Source organism: Zonotrichia leucophrys, unplaced genomic scaffold, assembly GCF_028769735.1.
Source record: "Zonotrichia leucophrys gambelii isolate GWCS_2022_RI unplaced genomic scaffold, RI_Zleu_2.0 Scaffold_34_1600103, whole genome shotgun sequence".
NCBI classification, from domain to species: Eukaryota; Metazoa; Chordata; class Aves; order Passeriformes; family Passerellidae; genus Zonotrichia; species Zonotrichia leucophrys.
In genome coordinates, this window is record NW_026992239.1 from 1,030,568 (window position 1) to 1,054,878 (window position 24,311).

General features: G+C 62.5%; 4 protein-coding genes across 6 annotated transcripts; 3 read left to right on the forward strand and 1 right to left on the reverse strand.

Moving 5' to 3' along the window:
* The first annotated feature begins 2,326 nt into the window (after nucleotides 1-2,326).
* Nucleotides 2,327-5,672, forward strand: LOC135460319 (protein phosphatase 1 regulatory subunit 14B-like). The gene is made up of 4 exons (XM_064737106.1): nucleotides 2,327-2,615; nucleotides 3,607-3,690; nucleotides 4,794-4,826; nucleotides 5,395-5,672. Exons 1-4 carry the CDS (start codon nucleotides 2,346-2,348, stop codon nucleotides 5,461-5,463), a joined length of 456 nt encoding a protein of 151 aa, XP_064593176.1. The 5' UTR covers nucleotides 2,327-2,345; the 3' UTR covers nucleotides 5,464-5,672.
* A 133-nt stretch (nucleotides 5,673-5,805) lies between these two features.
* Nucleotides 5,806-9,859, reverse strand: FKBP2 (FKBP prolyl isomerase 2). Of its 2 annotated transcripts, XM_064737092.1 has the most exons (6): nucleotides 9,772-9,859; nucleotides 8,757-8,903; nucleotides 8,045-8,157; nucleotides 7,078-7,124; nucleotides 6,525-6,560; nucleotides 5,806-6,019 (listed from the first exon to the last, which is right to left on the reverse strand). In XM_064737092.1, exons 1-6 carry the CDS (start codon nucleotides 9,781-9,783, stop codon nucleotides 5,958-5,960), a joined length of 417 nt encoding a protein of 138 aa, XP_064593162.1. In that variant the 5' UTR covers nucleotides 9,784-9,859; the 3' UTR covers nucleotides 5,806-5,957. The 2 variants fall into 2 exon arrangements, with proteins under 2 accessions (XP_064593162.1, XP_064593164.1); XM_064737094.1 differs by lacking the exons at nucleotides 8,757-8,903; nucleotides 9,772-9,859 and adding an exon at nucleotides 8,434-8,506.
* A 9-nt stretch (nucleotides 9,860-9,868) lies between these two features.
* On the forward strand, nucleotides 9,869-15,805 carry MRPL11 (mitochondrial ribosomal protein L11). Of its 2 annotated transcripts, XR_010443198.1 has the most exons (9): nucleotides 9,869-9,940; nucleotides 10,602-10,663; nucleotides 11,222-11,315; nucleotides 12,042-12,208; nucleotides 12,729-12,905; nucleotides 13,305-13,385; nucleotides 13,550-13,778; nucleotides 14,298-14,393; nucleotides 14,482-14,520. XR_010443198.1 is itself a non-coding variant. In XM_064737091.1 (5 exons), the coding sequence occupies exons 1-5, from the start codon at nucleotides 14,071-14,073 to the stop codon at nucleotides 15,665-15,667; spliced, it is 600 nt and encodes a 199-aa protein (XP_064593161.1). In that variant the 5' UTR covers nucleotides 14,035-14,070; the 3' UTR covers nucleotides 15,668-15,805. The 2 variants fall into 2 exon arrangements, 1 of the variants encoding a protein (XP_064593161.1); XM_064737091.1 differs by lacking the exons at nucleotides 9,869-9,940; nucleotides 10,602-10,663; nucleotides 11,222-11,315; ... (2 more) ...; nucleotides 13,305-13,385; nucleotides 13,550-13,778 and adding exons at nucleotides 14,035-14,208; nucleotides 14,982-15,141; nucleotides 15,556-15,805 and having other exon boundaries at nucleotides 14,482-14,575.
* A 2,837-nt stretch (nucleotides 15,806-18,642) lies between these two features.
* LOC135460237 (fibroin heavy chain-like) lies at nucleotides 18,643-24,293 on the forward strand (the record flags this gene model as incomplete). Its single annotated transcript, XM_064736970.1, has 7 exons — nucleotides 18,643-18,817; nucleotides 20,034-20,185; nucleotides 20,281-20,383; nucleotides 21,031-21,289; nucleotides 21,531-21,640; nucleotides 21,888-22,020; nucleotides 22,184-24,293. Coding segments are annotated over exons 1-7 (3,042 nt in total), but the record flags the coding sequence as incomplete, so codon positions are not given.
* Between the last annotated feature and the right edge of the window lie 18 nt (nucleotides 24,294-24,311).

Consider the following 24,311-nt stretch of genomic DNA (forward strand, 5'->3'; position numbering starts at 1 on the left):
GGTCAGTTTGGGACATTTGGGGGTCACTTCTGGGGGCTCTTTGGGGTCACTTGGGGTCATTTTGGGGTCACTCGGGGTCATTTTGGGGCCAATTTGGGGTTGCTTAAGGGTCAATTTTGGGTCACTTTGGGGACACTTTCAGGGCGGTTTTGGGGTCACTTTGGGGACATTTTGGGGTCACTTTGGGGTCACTTTGGGGTCATTTTGGGGTCACTTTGGGGCGGTTTTGGAGCCATTTTGGGGTGACTTTCAGGGTCACTTTGGGGTCGCTTCAGGGCCGTTTTGGGGGGCACTTTTAGGAGACTTTTGGGGCACTTTTGAGCCATTTTTGGGCCATTTTCGGGGCACTTTTTGGGGTCCTTTTGGGGTCACTTTGGGGACATTTTTGGGGGGATTTTGGGGCATTTTGGGGGGATTTTGGGGTGGTTTTGGGGTGGTTTTGGGGGGTTTTGGGCTCTCACCGCGCTGGGCCCCGTCCAGTAGAGGAAGAATCCGTCGGGGTCGACCCTGAGCGTCACCGGGGTGTGGCTGGGGGGCTCCTGGGGACCCCAAACGCTCCTGAGACCCCAAAACAACCCCAAAAAATACCCAAACCACCCAAAACCTGAAAACCTCCTGAGTCCCAAAAACCCAAAACCACCCCAAAAATACCCCAAAACCCCAAAACCACCCCAAAAATACCCCAAAACCCCCCTGAAACCCCCCAAAACCTGAAAACCTCCTGAGTCCCACAAAAAACCCAAAACCACCCCAGAAATACCCCAAAACCCCCCTAAAACCACCCCAAAAACCCCCCAAAAAAATCCCACCTAAAACCTCCCGAGCCCCCCAAAAACAACCCCCAAAACCCCCCCAAAATCCCACCAAAACCACCCCAAAAACCACCCCAAAATCCCATCAAAACCCCCCAAAACCACCCCAAAATCCCCCAAAACCACCCCAAAATCCCCCCAAAACCCCCCAAAACCCCCAAAAACCACCCCCAAAACCCCCAAAATCCCATCAAAACCCCCCAAAACCATTCCAGACCCCCCCTTGAGACCCCAAAATCCCCCCTGAAACCCCAAACGCCCCCAAAAATTCCAAAAATCCCCCAAAAAAACCCCAAATCCCCCCAGGACCCCCAAAACCGGGGGGGAGCCCCGAAAAGGAAGAGGCCCCCCCTCCCCCCCCGGGGCGGATTTTGGGGTGAAATTGGGAGATTTCGGGGTCCCGGGGGAGCTGGGGGGGGGCAGGACCCAATTTCGCGGATTTTGGCCCCAAAATCGGGGTCAGGTCGGGAATTGGGGGCACGGGGGGGGAGGGGGGGAATTGGGGAGATTTGGGGGGGAATTTGGGTGATTTTGGGCAATTTTGGGGGTAATTTCGGAGGGTGATTTTTGAGGTTTCCCGGGGGTGATTTTGGGTGATTTCCGTGTAATTTTGGGGGGCGATTTTGGGGTAATTTCAGGGCGATTTTTTGGGTTTTCCGAGGTGATTTTGGGGGTGACTTTAGGGAGATTTTGGAGTAATTTAGAGTTAATTTTTGGGGTAATTTGGGGGTGACTTTTAGACTTATTTCGGGGTAATTTTGGTGTGGTTGGGGGTCCCCCAGGTTGTGGTAATTTGGGGGTAATTTTGGGATAATTTGGGGGTAACTTTGGGGTGATTCGGGGTGGTTTCGGGGTAATTTTTCAGGTGATTTTTGAGGTGATTTCGGGGTAATTTGAGGATAATTTTGGGGTGATTTCGGGGTGATTTGGGGTCGCTCACCTCCTCCCAGCGGATGAATTTGCTGCCCCGCACGAGCAGCTCGGGCACGCGCGGCGGCTCCAGCGGGAGCGCGGACGGGACCGGGACCGGAACCGGGAACGGACCCGGGACAGGAGCGGGGGCAGAACCCGGGACCGGATCCGAGCCCCGGACAGGACCCGGAACCGGACCCGGGACGGGACCCGGAACCGGGACGGGACCCGACCCCGACCCCGACCCCGGCACCGGGAGCGGCACCGGGAGCGGCGCCGCCATCGCTGACCGGGACGGGGGCGTGGCCCGTAACCGCCAGGGGCGTGGCCTAACCAGGTGTGTCCTGAGGGGCGTGGTCGCAGCGAGAGGGCGGGACCGGAACTGGGCGTGGTCCTAATTGGGTGTGTGCGCAAGGGGGGCGTGGTTGTGTCGGTGAGTGGGCGTGGTCAAAGCAACGCGGGGGTCGAATAGGGCGTGGCTCTGTGTGGGCGTGTCCTCAGTGGGCGTGGCCAGGACACAAAGGAGCCCCCGCGGCGGCGTCGCGCGGGGTGGGCGTGGCCCCGGCGGAGGTGGGCGTGGCCCCGGCGGGGGCGTGGCCGCTTCCGGTCGGTGGTCGCGGCATGGCGGAGCCGCGCGGCGGCCCCGGGCCCCCGGTGCCGGTGCCGGTGCCGGTGCCGGTTCCGGTGCCGGTGCCCGGCGGAGCCGCCCCCGCGCAGGGCGGGCCCCGCGTCTGCTTCGCGCCCGCGGCGGCGGCGGCGGCGGCACCGGAGGAGGGCCCGGGGCGGGGCCGCGGGAAGGTCACGGTGCGCTACGACCGCCGCGAGCTCCGCAAGCGCCTCCACCTCGAGGAGTGGATCCTGGGGCAGCTCACGGCGCTCTACGACTGCCCGGTACCGGGAACCGGGACGGGGAACGGGCAACGGGAACGGGATCGGGGAACGGGAACCGGGAACGGGGGATGGAGACCGGGAACGGGCACTGGGAACGGGGAACGGGAACGGGGACGCGGCGGGGGGAGCACCGGAACCGGGATGGGGAACGGGGACCGGGAACGGGAATTGGGGCCGGGAACGGGATCGGAACCAGGACCGGAGACCTGCGGGGAGAGGGGAGGGGTCAGTACCGGGATGGGAACGGGACCGGGACCGAGACACGGCGGGGGCGGCACCGGGACCGGGACACGGCGGGGGCGGCACCGGTACCGGCACCGGGACCGGGACACGCGGAGGGAACGGCGGGGCGGGATCGGGGCCGGCACCGGGACCCTCCCGGAACGGGGACCGGGGTGAGACCCCAACCGGGACCGGCTCCGGGACCCAAAACTGTCCCAAACCAGCGCCAGGAATGGCCCCAAAATCACCCCAAAATCACCTCAAAACCACCTCGAAGTCATCCCCAAAATCAGCCCAAATCACCTCAAAAATCACTCCAAAATCAACCCAAAACCATCCCCAAATTATCTCAAAACCCTCCCCAAAACCCTCCCAATATCACCTCAAAACTGCCCACAAAATCACCTCAAATTCACCCAAAATCAATCCCAAAACCTTCTTTTGGGGTCTCTCCCCTGATCTGGGGTCCCCTGCCCTGATTTCGTTCTTTTTGGGGTTCCTTTCCCCTGATTTGGGTTTTTTTGGGGTTTTTTTTGTTCCTTTCCCCTGATTTTGGTTTTTTTGGGGATTTTTTGGGGTTTTTTTTGTTCCTTTCCCCTGATTTTGGTTTTTTTGGGATTTTTTGGGTTTTTTTGTTCCTTTCCCCTGATTTTGTTTTTTTGGGATTTTTTGGGGGTTTTTCTGTTCCTTTCCCCTGATTTGGGATTTTTTTGGGTTTTTCTGTTCCTTTCCCCTGATTTTGGTTTTTTTGGGATTTTTCGGGCCCCAGGAGGAGGAGATCCCGGAGCTGGAGATCGACGTGGACGAGCTGCTGGACATGGAGAGCGATGGCGCCCGCAGCGCCCGCGTGCAGGTCAGAACGGGCCAAAAACGGCCAGAAACGGGCAAAAACCGCTCCAAAACCGCCAGAAACGCGCAGAAACCACCCCAGAATGGGCAAAAACGGCAAAAAACCCACCCTGAAACAGCCAAAAATGGCCAAAACCAGAGAAAAACGGCAAAAAACCCACCCTGAAATCACCAAAAATGGCCAAAAGAACCCAAATTCAGCCCCAAAACCAGCAAAAGAACCTAAAATCACCCTAAATAACCCCAAAATCAACCTAAATAACCCCCAAATCATCCCAAAATTATTATAAAAAACCCCAAATCACTCTGACCGCACCTAAAGCAGCCAAACACAGCGAAATCACCCCAAAATCATCCCAAAATTATTCTAAATAACCCCAAAACCACCCTAACAGCCAAACACTGCCAGAGCCACCCCAAAATCATTGCACAATCGGCCGAAATAACCCCAAAATCGCTCTGAAATCACCCAAAACCGCCGGAAACCATCTGAAACCACCCGAGAAAACCCCAAAACCACCTGAAATCACCCCAAAAAACCCCAAACCACCTGAAATCACCTGAAATAACCCCAACACCGGAAACCACCCAAAAACCACTGAAACCACCCAAAAACCACTGGAACTACCCTGAAACCACCCAAAATCCTCCTCAAAATCATCCCCAGAATCATCTCAGATATCACCCTAAAATCACCCCAAAACCACCCTAAATATCGTCCCAAATATCCCAAAAATCATCCCAAAATCATCCCAAAAACCACAGCAAAATCACCCCGAAATCATCCCAAAAATCCACCCAAAAATCAGCACAAATCCACCCCAAAATGACCCCAAAATCACCCAAAAATCTTCCCAAAATGAACCCCAAAATCCCTTGGGGTCCCTCCCAGGAAGAATTCCCAAAATCCCCCCAAAATCGTCCCCAAAATTACCCCAAAAATCCCCCAAACCCCCCCCCAAAATGCCCCAAACCCCCTCAAATTTCTCCAAAATGCTCCAAATTCCCCAAAATGCCCCAAATCCGGGCGCGGCTGTGGGGGCGGGGCCTGGGGGGTTCAGCCCCGCCCCCCCAAATGGTGACCCCGCCCCCTCCCCTCCCCCACAGGAGATCCTCGTTGACTGTTACAAACCCACCGAGGTGAGCGCGGTTTGGGGCCAATTCGGGGCATTTTGGGCAATTTGGGGCTTTTGGGGCATTTGGGGGGAAATTTTGGGGGAAATTTTGGAGGATTTTGGGAGGGAATTGGGGGATGCATTTGAGGGGATTTGGGGGGGGTTTTGGGAGATTTTGGGGCATTTTGGGGGAAATTTGGGGCATTTTGGGCAATTTGAGGGGATTTTTGGGGCATTTTGGGGGGTTCTGGTTCCTTTTTTGGGTGGGGGTTCCCATTTTGGGGGATTTCTTTTTGGGGGGAATTTTTAAGGGGCGGATTTGGAAGATTTGGGGGAGATTTTGAGAGGGATCCCCAGGAGTTTTTGGGGGGAATTTTGGAGATTTTGGGGAGGGAATTTGGGGAGGTTTTGGGGGGATTTTTGCAAAGGGATTTCCGGGAAAATTGGGGGGAATTTTTGGGGAATTTGGGACAATTTCGGGGGGGATTTGGGGGGATTTTGTGGCGATTTTGGGGAGGAATTTGGGCTGGGGGATTTTGGGGACCCCCGGGGGATTTTGGGGACCCCCTGACCCCCCTTTGCCCCCTCCCCAGGCATTTGTGGGGGATCTCCTGGAGAAGATTCGGGGGATGCAGAAACTCAACACCCCCCAGAAGAAATGACCCCAAAATTGGGGGAATTCCCCCCAAAATCCGGGGGAGCCCCCAGACCTCGGGGGGACCCCGCCCAAATCCCACCCCCGCCCCAATTTTGGGGGGACTCCTCCATTTTTGGGGTCCCCCCCCTGCAATGATAATCACCCCCCCACCCCCACTGGTTTTGGGGGGTCCTGGGAGGGATTTTGGGGGGAATTTGGGGGTTTTTGGGGTTTTTTATTTTAGTTTTTTTTAAATTCTGGGATGGGGGGGTTGGGGTTGTTTTTATATGGGTTTAATAAAAGCAGCTTTGACATTTTTTCCTTTTTTGTCTTTTCTCGCCCCAAAAAAAAAACCCGGCACCAAAACCTTTGGGTTTAACCCTTTATTGGCCCCAAAATTTGGGGGTTTTCCCACAAAAAGTCCCCCCAAAAAAAACGGGGGGGACTCCAAAATCCCGGGTTTGTGGGGGGAGGGTTTGGGGGAAATTTGGGGTAAATTCTGGGCGTTTTGGGGTCCCCCTAAAGCTCCGGGCGCCGCTCGATCTTCAGCAGCTCCACCTCGAAAATCAGCACGGCCCCCCCTAAAAACGGGGGGTCAGCGCCCCAAAATCCCCCCAAAAACCCACCCAAATCACCCTGAAATCACCCCAAAAATCACCCCAAAATCCCCTCAAAATCATCCCCAGAATCACCCCTGAAATCCCCCCAAAATCACCCTTAAATTACCCCAAAGATCACACCGAAATCCCCCCAAAATTATCCCCAAAATCACCCTGAAATCCCCCTGAAATTACCCTAAAAATACCCCAAAATCCCCCCAAAATTACCCCAAAAATCACCTGCAAAATTACCCCAAAAACTGCCCTGAAATCCCCCCAAAAATCACCCCAAAATCCCTCTGAAATTACCCCAAAATGCCTCTAAAATCACCCCAAAATCCCCCTGAAATTACCCAAAAAATTGCCCTTAAATTCACCCCAAAATTGCCCCAAAATCCCCCCAAATTCACCCCCCAAATCCCCCTGAAATTACCCCAAAATCCGGTATTTTTACCCCAAAATCCCCCTTTGGGGGCTCAGGTCTCACCTGGGATTTTCGGGGGGGCTCCTCGGTCCCCGTAACCTGGGGGGGGAAATGGGGAGGGGTCAGCAGGGGCGTTTTGGGGATTTTCCCCCAATTTTGGGTCTTTTTTGGGTTTTTCCCCCAAATTTTTGGGGTGCCCCCATTTTAGGGACAATTTCCCCCATTTTGGGGTTTCTCTTTCAGTTTTTTTCCCCCTCCCCTCATTTTAGGGCCTCCTCACCCCCAATTTTTGAGATTTCCCACCCAAATTTTTGGGTTTTCCCGCCCAGTTTTTTGTATTTCCCCCACCAAGTTTAAATTTTTCCCTCCCATTTTTTCATTCCCACCCAAATTTTGGTATTTTTTCCCCATTTTTGGCATCCACCCCAAATTTTTTGGGTTTCTCCCTATTTTTGGGATCCCCACACAAATTTTGGGTTTTTCCCCCCATTTTTATTATTTCCCACCCAAATTTTGGGTGTTTTCCCCCGTTTTTAGGATTCCCTCCCAATTTTTAGGATTTGCACCCAAAATTTGGGTTTTTTGCCCCGTTTTTGGGTCGGTTTTGGGGTCTCACCCAGCTCCGGGGGGATCACCAGCTTCCTCTTCTCCCCCTCGCACATCCTGGGGGGAGCAGGGGGGGTCAGGAGGGCCAAAATGCCCCAAAATCCCCAGAATTCACCCCAAAACCACAGAGTACCAAAATCCCCAGAATTCCACCCAAACTCCTGGGAATTCCCACCCAAAGTCTGGGAATCCACCCCAAAAACCCAAAGTACTGAAATCCCAGAGTCCCAAAATCCCTAGAATTGCCCCCGAAATCCCCGCATTTCCCCCCAAAATCTGGGAATTGCCCCCAAAATCCCAGAGTCCCAAAATCTGGGGAGTTCGCCCCAAAATTCCCCCCAAAATCCTGGGGTCGGTCGCCAGTTGGTCACTCAGGGATGGCCAGGGATGGTCAGTGGTCACTCGGGGGTCACTCAGGGATGGTCAGTGCTGGTCAGTGGTCACTCAGGGATGGTCAGTGCTGGTCAGTGATGGTCATGCTGGCCGGGCTGGTCAGGCTGGTCAGTTGTCACTCGGGGGTCACTCAGGGATGGTCAGTGCTGGTCAGTGGTCACTCAGGGATGGCCAGGGATGGTCAGTTGGTCACTCATTGGTCATTTAGGGTCACTCACGGGTCACTCAGGGGTCACTCAGGGATGGTCAGTGGTCACTCGGGGGTCACTCAGGGATGGTCAGTGATGGTCAGTGCTGGCCGGGGCTGGTCAGTTGTCACTCAGTGGTCACTCAGGGATGGTCAGTGGTCACTCGGGGGTCACTCAGGGCTGGTCAGTGATGGTCAGTTGGTCACTCACCCCAGCAGGCCCTGGTCCCAGCCCTTGATGACCTGTCCGTGCCCAGGGAGACACGAACGGTCAGTGATGGTCATGATGGTCAGGCTGGTCAGTGCTGGTCAGTGATGGTCAGGGCTGGTCAGTGGTCACTCAGGGCTGGTCAGTGGTCACTCAGGGCTGGTCAGGGATGGTCAGTTGGTCACTCACCCCAGCAGGCCCTGGTCCCAGCCCTTGATGACCTGTCCGGTGCCCAGGGAGAACACGAACGGCTGCTCCCGGCTCAGGCTGCTGTCAAAGGGGGTCCCGTCCTCCAGCGTGCCCTGCCCAGTACGGACCAGTGTAAACCAGTGTAAACCAGTACGGACCAGTATGGACCAGTATAAACCAGTATAAACCAGCACGGACCAGTATAAACCAGTATGGACCAGTGCAGACTGGTACAGCCCAGTGTGTGCCCCCGGTCCCTCCCAGTGCTCCCAGTTTATCCCATTGTGCCCCAGTCCATCCCAGTCCATCCCAGTCCATCCCAGGCTGTCTCAGGGTGTCCCAGTCTGTCCCAGTTTCCCCAGTTTATCCCAGTTTATCCCAGTTCATACCGTGTAGTGCAGGGTGAGCACGTCTCCCTGCCGCGATCTCTCCCCGCAGCGCTCCCAGTCCATCCCAGTCCCTCCCAGTGTGTCCCAGTCTATCCCAGTCCATCCCAGGCTGTCCCAGGGTGTCCCAGTCTGTCCAGTTTCCCAGTTTGCCCAGTTATCCCGGTTCGTACGTGTAGTGCAGGGTGAGCACGTCTCCCCGCCACGATCTCTCCCCGCTGCGCTCCCAGTCTGTCCCAGTCCATCCCAGTCCATCCCATTGTGCCCCAGTCCATCCCAGTCCATCCCAGTTTCCCCAGTTTATCCCAGTTTATCCCGGTTCGTACCGTGTAGTGCAGGGTGAGCACGTCTCCCCGCCGCGATCTCTCCCCGCAGCGCTCCGGGCGCCGCCGCACCCCGATCTGCACCTTGCGGGGCTCGGCCGCCAGGGGGCGCTCGGGGGGCAGCGACAGCGCCAGCGCCAGCAGCAGCCACTGCAATTAACGGTGTTAATGTCATTAATTGGCATTAACTGTGATTAATTGTCATCAATGTCACCTTATTGACACCTTAACATCGCCCTGAGTGTCACTGACAGCGACAGCGACAGCGCCAACAGCAGGCACTGCAATTAAGGGAATTAATTGTAATTAATTGGCATTAATTGGCATTAATGTCACCTTACGGACACCTTAACATGACCTTAACATCACCCCGAGTGTCCCTGAGAGACACTGACAGCGCCAGCGCCAGCAGCAGCCACTGTGATGAATTAATTTACTGTCATTTATTGTCATTATTGATGTCTTGCTGACACCTTAACATCGCCCTGAATGTCCCTGACAGCGCCGGCAGCAGCCACTGCCACAAATTACATTAATGTCAGCAAAATGTCACCCAAATGCCACTTATTGTCACCTTAATGCCACCTACTGTCATTTACTACCACTCAATGTCCCCTATTGTCATTTATTGTCACTTATTGAGACACACTCAGTGTCTCCCATCCTCATTTATTATCATCTATTGTCACCCGATGTCCCTTATTGTCATTTATTGTCGTTTATTTTCGTTTATTCTCCTTTATCGTCTCCGTTGTCCCCCCCCGCCGCGGCCGCTGGGGGACGCCGTGCGCGGGCGCGCTCGTGACGTCACAGGCGTCGCGGTGATTACGTCACTGCGTCCCGAACCCGCGGCCCCGCCCATTCCCCGCCCCCGGGACCCCCCCCGCGCCCCTCCCCCCCCTTCCCGGGCCTCCCGCACCCCCCCGGGACCCTCGGAACCCTCCCCGGCCCCTCCCGCGCCCCTCTCGCCCCCAGATCCGGTCCCGGGACCCCCAAATCCGCCCCTCCCCCCCCGCACCTCCGCCGCCATCGCGGTTCCCGTCGGGATCACGTGATCGCCGCCGCGCCTCCGATTCCGGTCACGTGACGCGCTGCTTCCTGCCACGCGATTGGCTGCCGCTGGTCACGTGGCGCCGCGGCCGGAAGCGGAAGCGGCGGGGATGACGGCGCGGCGCGCGGTTGCCATGGTAACGGCAGGGCCCCTGTGGAGTTAATTAACCCCCTAATCAGCGCTAATTAGCGCCCCCCTCCCCTTCAGCAGCGCCTCATTTGCATGTGGAGCCCCGGCGCGGCCGCTGCTCGGCTGCGGGGCTCGGGACGGCGTTAATTGGCGTTAATTAGTGCTGGGGGGGCAATTAGCGGTGTTAAGGGGTAATTAGTGCTAATTAGCGGGGCGCGATGGGACCGCGGCTGCTGGACATCGATCGGCACTGAATAAGTTGTCAATATTTTGCTAATTCACAAGCAGAACTAATCAAGGGCCTTATTAACAATAATTATGAGCTAATTAACATTAATTATTACCTAATTAGCATTAATTAACGGGTGGTTTGTTGTTATTTCATCACCGATAAATCGCTGTTTAATTAATAGAAATTAATGGCTTTATTAATAAATATCAGAAACTTAGAAGTAAGGAATAGCCTGAGTAATTCAATTAGCGATAATTAAGGACCAAATGCGTGGGAATTGCTGAGTTAATGGTACCTAACGTCCTGATTAACGGTAATTAACGCCGGTCACTCCCACAATCCTGAATTGTCGGGTCTCGGAATTAATTAATGGTTAATTAGTGGTTAATTAAGGGCTAATTAAGGGTTAGTCGCTAATTAAAGGCATTAATTGCAGGGGTCCTGGGCCGCGCCCCTCCCCGCACGCTGGGCCCGGGCCTGGAGGGGCCTCAGCACCAGGTGAGACCCAAAATGTCCCAAAACTGACCCAAAGTTTCCCAAAATATCCAAAAGCTACCCTAAAATGTCCCAAAATGCCCCAACATATCCAAAACCTGCCCCAAAACATCCCCAAATTCACCTGGGAACTCTGAATCCACTCCACGATATCCAAAAACTGCCCCAAGATTCCCGAAACTGCCCCCAAATCCCCCAAAATGGCCCAAACTGCCCCAAAATACCTCAAAACTGCCCTGAAATTCACCTGAGAACTCCAAAAACTGCCCCCAAACTGCCCCAAAATATCCCCAAACTGCCCCAAATTATGCAAAAATTCACCTGGGACCCCCAAAAACTCCCCCAGGACCCCCAATTCTGCCCCCAAAATATCCCAAATCTGCCCCAAAATCCCTAAACTGCCCCAAAATATCGAAGACCTGCCTCAAAATATCCCAAAATTCACCTGGAACCCCCCAAAACTGCCCTTAAACTGCCCCAAAATGTCCCAAAACGCCCCCAAACTGCCCCAAAAATCTCCCAAAGTGTCCCGAAAAGACCCAAATTCCCCCCAAATCGCAGGCAGGCCCCTCCCGACCCGCACTCGGTGCTCGGGGTCCGTCCCGGGGCCTCCCCCAGGGAGATCCGCGCCGCCTTCCTGGCCCGCTGCAAGGAGGTACCGGGACGGACTGGGATGGACTGGGATAAACTGGGATGGACTGGGGGAAAAAACCCGGCGGTTTTGGGGTGGAAAATGGCGATTTTGGGGGACAAAAACGGCACCGGGAGGGACACAAATGGGAGGTTTGGGGATAAAAATGGGACTGGGATAAAAATGAGACTGGGACAAACTGGGATAAACTGGGAGGGGATTGAGGAGGACTGGGGGGGAAAACCAGGCAGGTTTGGGGTGAAAAACGGCGATTTTGGGGATAAAACAGAGAGGTTTGGGAACTAACTTGGGCCTGGGAGGGAACTGGGACAGACTGGGACAAACTGGGAGCGCTGGGGACCCCCTCGGACCCTACCAAGTGTCTCGGAGGGGGGTATCCCGTATTTTGGGGACCTCTCTCCACCCTTTTCCCGCCCCCTCCTCGGACCCCAAATTTTCCGGGGAGTGTCCCCAGGTGTCCGGGGGTGTCCTCAGGTGTCCGGAGGGGGTCCTATGTTTTGAGGACCCCCCCTGTGGTCGCTGTCACCCCCCCCCCCGGCCATTGTCGCCCCTCTGGGGTCCCCTCTCGGACCCTACCAAGTGACTCAGGGGGGTGTCCCGTATTTTGGGGACTCCTCTCCGCCCTTTTTCCCCCCTCCTCGGACCCCAAATTTTCCAGGAGGTGTCCTCACCTGTCAGAGGGGATCGCCCCGATTTTTGGGTCCCCTCCCTGCCCGTGTCCCCCCCCAGGTTCACCCCGACGGGGACCCCTCGGACCCCTCCCGCCATGGCCGCTTCCTGCGCCTGGCCGAGGCCTACGCGGCCCTGAGCGCCCCCCGGGCCCCGCCCCGGGCCGGCCCCGAGACCCCCGCTCAGGACAGCGCCGAGACCCCGCCCCGGCCCGGGACCCCCCCCAGGTAACGGGCGTGGGGATGGGGAGGTCCGGGACAGGGGGTTCGGGGGGTCCTGGGGTGGTTTTGGGGGGTCTCGGGGGTCCCAGGGTGATTTTGGGGGGGGGGGTCCCTGAGGGGTCCCATAGGGACTGGAGGGTCCCAGGGTGGTTTGGCGAGTTTTGGGGGTCCTGGGGTGGTTTTGGGGAGGGGGGGTCCCTGAGGGTCAGGGGTGGGTTCTGAGGGATTTGGGAGGGGTCCCATAGGGTTTGGGGGGAATCTCATAGGGTTTTGGGGGTCCTGGGGTGGTTTTGGGGGCTCTCAGGGGTCCCTGAGGGGATTCTGGGGGTGGTTGAGGGTTGGGCAGGGGTCCCTGAGGGTTTTAGGGGGGTCCCAAGGAGATCCTGTGGGTGTGGGGGGGGCGGTCTTGGGGGTCTTATGGGGGTCTCTGGGATCCCATGGATTGGGGGGGGTTCCTGGGGGTCCCTGAGGGTTTTGGAGGGATCCCTGGGGGTCTCCCGGGGGTCCCACGGGTGCCCATTCCCAGCTGGGATCGGGAGCGGCGGCGCTGGGAGCAGAACCGGCGGCACTGGGACGAGAACCGGCGCTACTGGGAGCAGTTCCGAGCCCCCCGGGGCGCCCCCCGAGCCCCCCACCGGCGCCTGCTGGGGCTGCTGCTGCTGCTGATGGCGCTGGGCGGGCTGGCACACGGGCTGGCCTACAGGTGGGACTCCAGAAATGGGGCTGGGGGCTTCAAACGGGGCTGGGGGCTTGAGAAATGGGGCCGGTGCACGGCCTGGCATACAGGTGGGGGTCCGAAATGGGGCTGGGGGCTTCAAACGGGGCGGGGGCTTGAGAAATGGGCCGGCGCACGCCTGGCCTACAGGTGACTCCAGAAATGGGGCTGGGGCTCAAACGGGTGGGGGCTTTAGAATGGGCCGGCGCACGGCCTGGCATACAGGTGGGGGTCCGAAATGGGGCTGGGGGCTTCAAAATGGAGTGCATTTGGGGTGCATTTTGGGGTGAATCCCCCCGTATTTCGGGGCACATTTTGGGGTGAATCCCCCGTATTTCAGGGTGCATTTTGGGGTGAAAATCCCGGATTTTTTTGCCCCCTCCCCAGGTACGTGGCCGGGGCTCACACTGCCTTCCTGGACGAGCAGGACCGGAAGCTGCGCGCGGCCTACGAGAGAGCGCGGAGCCGGTGGGCACCGGGGCGGGGGCACCGGGGGTTAAAGGGGATTTTGGGGGAGGCGTTTGGGGTTTTTTGGGGACATTTTGGGAGTCTTTAAGGAGGGGGTGGGGGTGAGGAGGGATCTGGGGGGTCTCTGTTCCCCCCCCCCGTGACCTTTGACCCCTGTCCCTTAGGGCGGGGTCGCACGAGGAGCTCCTGAAGCGGCTGCGGGAGCGGAGGCGGGGCCGGCCGGGGGGGGGGGGAGGGGAAGGCAGCGAGGGGGGGGGAGGGGAGGGGTCCTGACTCGCCCCCCCCTCCCCCTCCCCCTCTCCTTCCTGCCCTCGGACCCCTCCCCCATCCCCCCAACCTCCTGCCCCTCCCCCCGCTGCCCCTCCCCCTCCGCGCTCCGCCGGGAGCCCCCAGGTGAGGCCGGGGTGGGGGAGGGGCGGGGATACCCCTGGGGAATCCCTGGTGGGGGAGGGGCGGGGAATCCCCCGGTTGTCCCCAGGCCACGCCCCTCTTCCCGTATGAGTTTTCGCGCCCTTTTCTTGGCCACTCCCCTGTCCCCTCACGACCTTCCCCGCCCCCTCTCCGGCCACACCCCCTCCGCGCTCCTATTGGCTCGTTCGGCCACGCCCCTCCTTCCCGCGGCTCTGATTGGCTCCGCCGTTCCCGTCCTGTCACGTGACCGCCGGTCTCTCACGGAGCCGCCGCCATGTCGCGGGCGGCGCGCTCGGTCCGGGCCGCGGCCGGGGCCAGGTCGGGCCAGGCGGCGGCGCCGAGGCCCGTCCGGATCCTCATCCCGGCCGGCGGGGCCGCGCCGGGGCCGCCCCTGGGGCCGGTGCTGGGGCAGGTGCGGGGAGGTTTGGGAGGAACCGGGGGGGTTTTGGTGTGTCCCGGTGCTTCTGGAACCGACCCCGACCCTCCCCGGTGCTTCCGCAGCGCGGGGTCTCCATTGCCGCCTTCTGCAAAGACTTCAACGAGCGCACCCGGGACATCAAACCCGGGGTCCCTCTGAGGGTCCGGCTGCTCGTGAATGTGAGTGGGGGGGGGGGGCCGGTACCGGGATCCCCCCGGGGCACCGGGACCCCCCTGTGACCCCCCTGACCCCCCCGTGCCCCCCCAGCCCGACCGGACCTACTCGCTGACCATCGGGACCCCCCCCACCTCCTACTTCCTCAAGGCCGTGGCCGGAGTGGAGAAAGGCTCGTCCAGACCTGGTCAGGGAGGGGTTCGGGGGTCCTGGGGGGGAATTTTGGATCCTGGGGGAAAATTGGGGATCCTGGGGAGAGATCTTGGGGCCCTGGGGGGATTCTGAGGTGCTGGGGGGCGCTTGAAGGGTCCTGGGGGGATTTTGGGGGGGGTTTGAAGTCCCTGAGGGAGTTACAGGCGTTTTGGGGGGGGATTTTTGGGAGGAATTTGTGGGAATTTTGGGGGTCCTGGGAGAATTTTGGGGGGCTGAGATCCCTGAGGGAGTTTTGGATGTCCTGGGGGGGGGATTTGGGGGTCCCAGACCCACTGACCGCAGCCCCCAGGCCACGAGCCGGCCGGGGTGGTGTCCCTGGCGCAGCTGGGGGGGTCAGGGGGTCTCAGGGGTGACCTGGGGATATTCTGGGGGTCCCGCAGGCCACGAGCCGGCCGGGGTGGTGTCCCTGGCGCAGCTGTTCGAGGTGGCCGTGGCCAAGCAGAAGGACCCCGTGGTGGCCACGCGGGGGACGCCGCTGCCCGCGCTGGTGAGATCCCTGGTGGGCTCTGCCCGCAGCCTCGGCCTGCTCGTGGTGCCCAGGTGGGACAGAGCCCCAAAAACTGACCCCAAAACTGACCCTGAGAACCCCAAACCGGGACAGAAACTGACTCTGAGACCCCCAAAACAGCCCCAGACTGCCCCAAAAACACTCCCCAAACCATCCCCAAAACCAATCCCAAACCAGCCCCAAAACCACTCCTCAAATCAGCCTTTGATCCCCCAAAATCAGCCCTTGATCCCCCCCAAAACCAGCCCCAAAACCCCTCCCGACCAGCCCCAAAAAGCAGCTCCTGAGCCCCAAAACTCTGCCCCAAACCCCCCACAAACAGCTCCAAGTCACCCCAAATGACCCCAAACCCCCCTGACTCTCCCAGGTTGAATCCCAAATGACCCCAAAGCCCCCAAACTGACCCCAAGCCCCCAGACTGACCCCAAGCCCCCCAATCTCCCCAGGCTGACCCCCCAGGCCGTGGCCGAGGCCCAGCGGCGCCGCCGAGAGCTCCAGGAGGCCGCGGCGCCCCCTGGCGGGCAGGACGAGGACGAGGGGGGGGCCCGCAGGAAGTGACCCCTCCCCAAATACACCCCGAACATCGGGGACCCCTCCCCAAATACACCCCGAACATCGGGGACCCCTCCCCAAATAAAGAGTTCCTCCCACAGACCCATGTGGGGTTTGTAATTTGGGGAGGGGTCCTGAAACGTCTGGAGTCTCTTTTTGGAGTTGGGGTCTCTCTTTGGGGGGGTTGGAGTCTTTTTTGGGAGGGATTTGGGGTCTCTTTTTGGGGGGTTTCGGGCTCATTTCTTGGGGGGATTCCCTCATTTTTGGGGAGGGGGCGAGTGGGAGTCCTTTGGGCCTTCATCCTCATCCTCCTCTTCACCTTCCTCCCCCTCTTTCTTCTTCCTCACCCCCCCTTTTCTGGCTCCTTCCTCATCCTCATCTTCCTCCCCTCCTCCTCCATCCCCCTTCATTCTCCATCATCATCATCTCCCCCTTTATCCTCACTCATCTTGCTCCTCCTCATCCTCAGCACCTTTCCAGCTCCTTCCTCTTCCTCATCATCCTCCTTATCCCCTTTTTCACCATCCTCATCCTCCCTCATCTTCATCCTCTCTCCTTCCTCATCCTCTCTCCCCCCCTTTTATGGTTCCTTCCCCCTTCTCATCTTCATCTTCATCCCAGTTGCTGCCTTATTTTCCTCCTCATCCTCCTTCATCCCCCTTTATCCTCCCTCATCTTCCTCCCTGTCATCCTCATCTTCATCCCCTTTTCCACCATCCTCATTCTCTTTCATCTTCATCCTCATCCTCTCTCCATCCTCATCCTCCCTCTCCCCTCTCCTTCATCCCCCTCTCTCTCCATCCTCATCCTCCCCCCCCCCGCAAACGCCGCCGTTGCCATGGAAACGCCGCCGGGGCGGGGGGGGGAAACCCCGGGAATTCGGGGAGGCCCCCGGGAATTTTGGGGGGGGTCCCGACAATCTGTGAGGGGTCCCGAAAATTTGGGGGGGACCTGAAAATTTGGGGGGGATCCGAAAATTTGAGGGGGTTCCAGGATTTTCGGGGGAGGGGGGTCCCGATGCCTCGGGGGGGTCGGGGGGAGCCCCAATCTCTGTGGGGGGGTCCCGGGGGTCTCCCCCTCCCCAAATTCCCCCCCCGAATCCGCTCCCGGGGGGGTCCCGGCGCGGCCCCGCCCCCCGCGCTATTTTGGGCTCCCCGCGCTATTTTTGGCTCCGCGGCTTCGGCGCCCAAATTTGGCAGCGGCGGAGCCGGGGGGGAGGGGCGGGGGGCGGGGCCAGAGCCGGGGGCGCCCGCGCGGGGGGAGGGGAGCGGGGGGAGGGGGAAGGGGGATCCCTGAGGCCCGGGGGGAGGGGAGGGGAGCGCAGGCTCCGCCCCCCGGCCCGAACGGGGGTCCCTCCGGCCGCGGTGACCCCGCCGGTGGTCAGTGTGGGCTCCCTGTGGTCAGTGTGGGCGCCCTGTGGTCACTCTGAGCCCCCTGTGGTCACTGTGAGCCCCCTGTGGTCACTCTGAGCCCCCTGTGGTCAGTGTGGGCTCCCTGTGGTCACTGTGAGCCCCCTGTGGTCAGTGTGGGCGCCCTGTGGTCAGTGTGAGCCCCTCCGGCCGCGGTGACCCCCCCTGTGGTCACTCTGGGCTCTCTGTGGTCACTCCCACCCCCTCCGGCCACGCTGACCCCCAGGCTCCCCCCTGACCATCGCTGGACCCTCTCCCTCCCCCCACTGACCCCCAATGGTCCCCCCAGCCCCAAGTGCTGCTCCCTCTCCCCATTGATCCGTCATTGATTCCCCCCTCTCCCCACTGAGCCCCATTGACTCCTCCATCTCCCCACAGCCCACCTTCATCCTCTCCATCTGCCCATTGACCCTTCCAGTTCCCCAATCTCCCCATTGATTCCTCCATCTCCCCATTGATCCGTCATTGATTCCTCCATCTCCCCACTGAGCCCCATTGCCTCCTCCATCTCCCTATTGACTCTTCATTGACTCTTCCATCTCCCCACAGCCCCACATTGGCTCTTCCATCTCCCCATTGACCCCCGTTGCCTCTTCCATCTCCCCATTGACCCCTCATTGACTGTTCCACCTCCCCCCGATCCCTGTTGGCTCCTCCATCTCCCCATAGACCCCTTCCTGTCTCTGCCATCTCCCCACAGCCCCCATTGATTGCTCTGTCTCCCCATTGACCCCCATTGCCTCCCCCATCTCCCCATTGATCCTTCCTTGATTTCTCCATCTCCCCATTGCCCCCCATTGCCTGTTCCATCTCCCCATTGATTCCTCCCTCTCCCACCTCCCCCCATCGCCTCCCCCATCTCCCCCCATTGCCTCCCACATCTCCCCATTGCCTGTTCCATCTCCCCATCTCCCCCCATTGCCTCCCCCATCTCCCCATTGATTCCTCCCTCCCCATCTCCCCCCATTGCCTCCCCCATCTCCCATTGATTCCTCCCTCTCCCCATCTCCCCCATTGCCTCCCCCATCTCCCCCATTGCCTCCCCATCTCCCCATTGCCTGTTCCATCTCCCCATTGATTCCTCCCTCTCCCCATCTCCCCCCATTGCCTCCCCCATCTCCCCATTGCCCTCCATTGCCTCCCCCATCTCCCCATTGCCCCCCATTGCCTGTTCCATCTCCCCATTGCCCCCCATTGCCTCCCCATCTCCCCCCATTGCCTCCCCCATCTCCCCCATTGCCTGTTCCATCTCCCCATTGATTCCTCCCTCTCCCCATCTCCCCCCATCGCCTCCCCCATCTCCCCCCTGCCTCCCCCCCCGTCGGGGCGTGTCCCCCTCCCCTCCCCCGCCCCCCGCTGGCCCCGCCCCCCGCGCCGTCTCCATCTCCAATTTGGGAGCGATCCCCGCGTCCCCCCCGTCCCCGCTCGCGCGTCAGCGTCACCGGTGACGCCGCGCTCGCGTCCCCCGGTGTCCCCCCCGCGCGGGGGGCGGCGCGGCGCCGGTGACGCGGCGCTGACGCGGGGCCCGGGCGCGCATAAAGCGGCGGCCCCGGGCGGCGGCGCGGGCGGAGGATGCTCCGCTCCACCAAGGGCGCCTCCAAGGCGCGCCGCGACCAGATCAACGCGCAGATCCGCGCCCTGCGCGACCTCCTCCCGCTGCCCGACGGCGACCGGCCGCGCCTCTCCTACCTGCACGTCATGGCCCTCGCCTGCATCTACACCCGCAAGGGCGCCTGCCTCCGCCCAGGTACCGGCACCGGGACAGGGCACCGGGGATGGGTCCGGGGATGGAGCGGGGAACGGGAGAGAGACCGGGGATTGGAGCGGGGATGGAGCAGGGATGGGACCGGGACCGGGGATGGAGCGGGGACAGAGCCGGGAGAGGGACCGGGGATGGGACCGGGGATGGCAGAGGGACCCGGGATGGGGATGGGACCGGGGATGGAGCGGGGATGGGGACAGAGCGGGGAACAGAGCGGGGATGGAACCGGGGATGGAGCGGGGAAAGGGGAAAGGGAGCGGGGATGGAGTGGGGACCGGGGAGAGGGAGCGGGGATAGAGCGGGGACAGAGCCGGGACCGGGGACAGGACTAGAGCGGGGATGGAGCGGGATCGGGGATGGGACCGGGGATGGAGCAACGAGAGAAGCAGGAGCGGCGGGAACAGGACCGGGAGAGGGAGCGGGAACGGGGATGGAACCGGGAGCGGGGAGCGGGGATGGAGCAGGGATCGACCCGGGGACAGCACCGGGAATGGAGCAGGACCGGGAGAGGGACCGGGGATGGGAGCAGGAGCAGGGATGGAGTCGGGAACGGCAGCGGGAAGGGATCGCGGACCGGGGACCGGGCTCGGAGCGGGACGGGGACCGGACAGGGACCGGGTCAGGGACAGGGATGGGATCGGGGACCGGGGACAGGGGTCGGGGCCGTTGAGCACCACGGGCAGGGAGCGGGGCCGGGGCAGCACCGCGGAGAGCGGCCGGAGGTTCCCGTTCAGCACCGCGGAGAGCGGCGGGGACCGGGAGGGGCAGCGGGAGCGGGACCGGGGACTGGTGACAGGGATCGGGATCGGGGGACAGGGACTGGCATCGGTGATCAGTGACAGGGATCGGGGACGGGGACCGGGATCGGGATTCGGGATCGGGGACAGGGACCGGGATCAGGGAGCGAGATCGGGGACGGGGATCGGGATCGGGGACTGGGACCAGGATCAGGGACCGGGATCGGAGACCAGGACCGGGACAGGGACTGGGATCGGTGACGGGGATCAGGATCGGGGATCCGGGACAGGGACAGAGGAACCGGGACAGGGACAGGGACCGGGACGGGACCGGCGCCGGCCGCACACGGGGAGGGCTCCGGTGCCCCCGGCCGCCCCGTTGGTGCCGCCCGGTTGGTGCCGCCCCGCGGGTGCCCCCGGTGCCGGCGGGCTCTGACCGCGCTGTCCCCGCTGTCCCCTCCCAGGCCCGAGCCGGGGCGCGCCCCTGGAGCTGCTCGGGGGGCCCGAGCTCGCCGACCTGGTGGCGTCGCTGCCCGGGTTCCTGCTGGCCGTGACCCGCGAGGGGAAGCTGGTCGGGGTCACCGACAACGTGGCGCAGCACCTGGGGCACTCCATGGTGAGCACCGGGGGTGCCGGGGGGCTCGGGGGGTCCCGGGGGGCTCCGGGGGGCCCGGGGGCTCACCCCGGCCTCCCCCATGCCTGCCCCCCCAGGTGGACCTGGTGGCACAAGGGGACAGCATCTACGACCTGCTGGACCCCGCCGATCACCCCCTGGTGCGGCACCAGCTCAGCCTGCCCGGGCCCCCCCAGGCAGGTGGGTGGGGGTCCCGGGGGTCTGGGGGGGTTTGGGGGGGTCCGGGGGGTGTCGGAGGGGGTTTGGGGGGGTCCTGGGAGGGCTGGGGGGTTCCAGGGGGGTCCTGGTGGGGTTTGGGGTCTGGGGGAGCGAGGAGGGAGGGAGGGAAGGGATAAACGGGGAGACAGATGGACAGCAGGACAAAGGGATGGACAGAGGGATAGACAGTAGGACAGAGAGACGGACAGACAGACAGAGAGATAGGCAGAGGAATGGACACCAGGACAGAAGGACTGGCAGCAGGACAGAAGGATGGACAGCAGGACAAAGGGATGGACAGAGGGGTGGACAGCAGCACGGACGGGTGGGCAGACAGGCAGAGGGACAGACAGATGGACAGACAGACAGCCACACAGAGGGGCGGAGGGACGGACAGGAGCATATGGACAGACAGCCGCAGAAAGGGATGGACAACCGGACAGCCGGACAGAGAGCCGCACAGAGGGACAGACAGCCGGACAGAGGGTCGGACAGCCGGACAGACAGCCGGACAGAGGGTCGGACAGCCGGACAGAGGGACAGACAGCCGGACAGACAGCCGGACAGAGGGTCGGACAGCCGGACAGAGGGTCGGACAGCCGGACAGACAGCCCCCTCTCCCCCCACAGAGCGCCTGTTCCGCTGCCGGTTCACCACGTCGCGCGCCTCGCGCCGCCCCAGCGCCGGCCGCAAGCTCGTTCTGCTCCGGGGGCGCTTCCAGGAGCCCCCCGGGACCCCCGGGACCCCCGGCAGCGCCCCCCCCGCGCTCTTCGTGGCCTTCTGCGCCCCCCTGGACCCCCCGCCCTGGCCCTGCCCCGACTGCCTCCTGCTGCCCGCGTTCCAGAGCCGGCACGCCCGCGACCTCGCCCTGCTCGACGTGTCCGACAGGTGAGGGGGCACCTGGGCACGGGGGGGGCACCTGGGCACGGGGGGGGCACCTGGGCACGGGGGGGGCACCTGGGCACGGGGGGGGCACCTGGGTATGGGGGGGGGCACCTGGGATGGGGAGGGGGCACCTGGGATGGGGAGGGGGCTCACCTGGAGGGCTCAGCTGGGCTGGGGTCACCTGGGCTGGTCTGGGAGAGTCCCGTCCATGCGGTCAGTGAGTGACTGTGTCCCGTGTCCGCAGTGTCCTGGCGCACCTGGGCTACGGCCGGGCCGAGCTGCTCGGCCGCTCCTGGTACCGCCTGCTGCACCCCGAGGACCTGGGGCACGTGGCCCGCCAGCACCTGCGCCTCGGTCAGTGCACCTGGGGTCACTGTGGGTCACCTGGGGGTCACCTGGGGGTCACCGGGGGGTCACTGGGGGTCCCTGTCCCCTCCCCTGCCATCCCTGGGTGTCCCCACGGTCCCTTGGGTGTCCCCACTGACCATCCCCTGTCCTTGCTGACCCCACTGACCATCCCCTGTCCTTGCTGACCCCACTGACCATCCCCTGTGCCCATTGGTGTCCCCCCGACCCCACTGACCGTCCCCTGTCCCCACAGCGGGCGCGGGGCCAGAGGCTCGGGGCGAGGTGGTCACTCGGCTGCAGCGCAAGGACGGCCTGGGCTGGACGTGGGTGTACACCCGCCTGCGGCCGGAGGGGCCGGCCCTGCTGGCCCACAACTTCGTCATCAGGTCAGTGGTCACTGCCCAGCGGTCAGGGGGTCTTGGCTGCCCCTCGTGACCCCGGGTGGTTGCAGCGGCACTGACCGCTGTGTCTCGATGGCTGCACTGACCGCGCTGTCCCAGTGGCCGCAGCCACACTGACCGCACTGACCACTGCCCTGTCCCCCCGCAGCGAGGCCGAGGCCTGGTGCCTGCGCCAGCAGCTGGCGGCCGAAGCCCCCCCGGGACCCCCGGAGCCGTTCGGGCCCGGCCTCGACTTCCCCGCGAGTGACCGCGAGCTGCCCCTGGAGCTGCCCCTGCGGCCCGGCCTGGGGCTGGCGGTCAGCGCCGGGGGCACCGACGGACACGGGCTCGGACACGGCACTGACCCCGGCCTGGGCTCCGCCATTGGACATGGGCTCGGACACGGCGCTACGGCCACAGCTGACCCCGGACTTGGAGCCACCATCGGACATGGCCTTGGACATGGCGCTGACCCTGGCCTGGGGTCCGGCATTGGACACCGACTCGGACATGGACACAGCACTCCGGCCACTGCTGACCCCAGCCTGGGGCCTGGCATTGGACATGGCCTCGGACATGGACACTCCACTCCGGCCACCACTGACCCCGGCCTTGGGGCCACCATCGGTCACAGCCTCGGAGCTGCCCTGGGCAGTGGCGTGGAGCCCAGCCTGGGGCCTGGCATTGGTCACAGCCTCGGACACAGCGCTGCGGCCACTGCTGACCCCGGCCTGGGATCCAGCATTGGACATGGGCTCGGACACAGCGCTGCGGCCACCACTGACCCCGGCCTGGGGCCTGGCGTTGGACACGGCCTGGCAGCCAACGCCACGGTCACTGTTGACCCTGGACTTGGGACTGGCCTTGGACACGGCCTTGGGGCCAGCACTGGACACGGCCTTGGGGCCAGCACTGCGGCCACCCCGGGGTCAGTGGCCCCAAACGTCGGCCATGGCCTGGGCTCGGACACCGGCCTGGGCCTCGGCGTGGGAGGTGGCCTCAGAGTGGACATCGGCCTGGATGTGGCGGCTGGAGCTGACACTGACCTCGGGGCCGAACTGGGGCCGGCCGGAGTGACCGCTGGCGTGGCCGGAGTGACCGCTGGTGTTGCCCTGAGCATTGGGCCCGGCCTGGCCGGCAGCGCCATCAGGGCCAGTGTGGGGCTGGGCATTGGTGCGGCCGCGCTGCCCCCGGACATCGGAGTGACCGTCGGGGCCGGAGCCGCGGCCGGACTCAGCCTCGGAGCCAGCGCAGGGTCAGCTCTGCCGGCCGGAGCTGGACTGGACAATGCTGGGCTCGGACACAATGCTGGGCTCGGACACAATGCTGGACATGGACACAACACTGGCCTCGGACAGAACCCTGGACTGGACAACGCCAGCCTCGGACACAATGCTGGAAATGGACAGACCCCTGGACATGGACACAATGCCAGCTTTGGACACAACTCCAGCCTTGGACAGAACCCTGGGCTCGGACAGAACCCTGGCTTTGGACACAATTCTGGACTCGGACAGAACACTGGACATGGACACAATGCCAGCTTTGGACACAACTCTGGCCTCGGAACCAATTCTGGACTCAGCTCCGGTGTGGGCCTGGTGTCCGGAGCCTCCCTGGGCTCCGAGCTGGACATTGGCCTGGGCATGGACATCGACCCCTGCTCGGACACCGGGCTGGGCCTGGGCTCCATCCCCTGCTCGGACCCCGGCCCCGGGCTGGGCCTGGGCCCCATTTCCTGCTCGGACACCGGCCCCGGCCTGGGCCCCGTCCCCTGCTCGGACACCGGGCCTGGGCTGGGCCTGGGCCCCGTTCCGTGCTCAGACACCGGCCTTGTTCCCTGCTCGGAGCCCGGCCTTGCTCCCTGCCCGGGCCCCGGCCTGGGCTCAGCGCTCGCTTTCGCCGTGGGCGCCGCGCTCGGCTCCGGCCTGGCCCAGCCGGGCCTCGCTGCCGACCCCGACCTCACGCTGGGCCTGGCCGCCCCCCTGGCGCCCCCCGCCCCGCCGGGGCTGCTCCGCCTGGGGCTGGGCGTGCCCGAGCCCCCCGGCCCGGCCGGCGCCGAGACCTGGACGCCGCCGTACACGCCGCGCCAGGCGCCGCCGTTCCCCTTCGGGCCCCCCGAGCCCCCCGAGGAGAAGCTGCCGCCGAGCCCCGAGAGCCCCGGCGGGGCCGGGCCGGGCGCGGGGGGCCCGGGGGGCGCGCTGCTGACCCCCGAGACGTCGCCGCCGCCGGTGCCCCCGGTGCCCCCAATGCCAGCGATGCCCGCGGTGCCCGTGGCCGGTGCCGGCGCGGCCGGG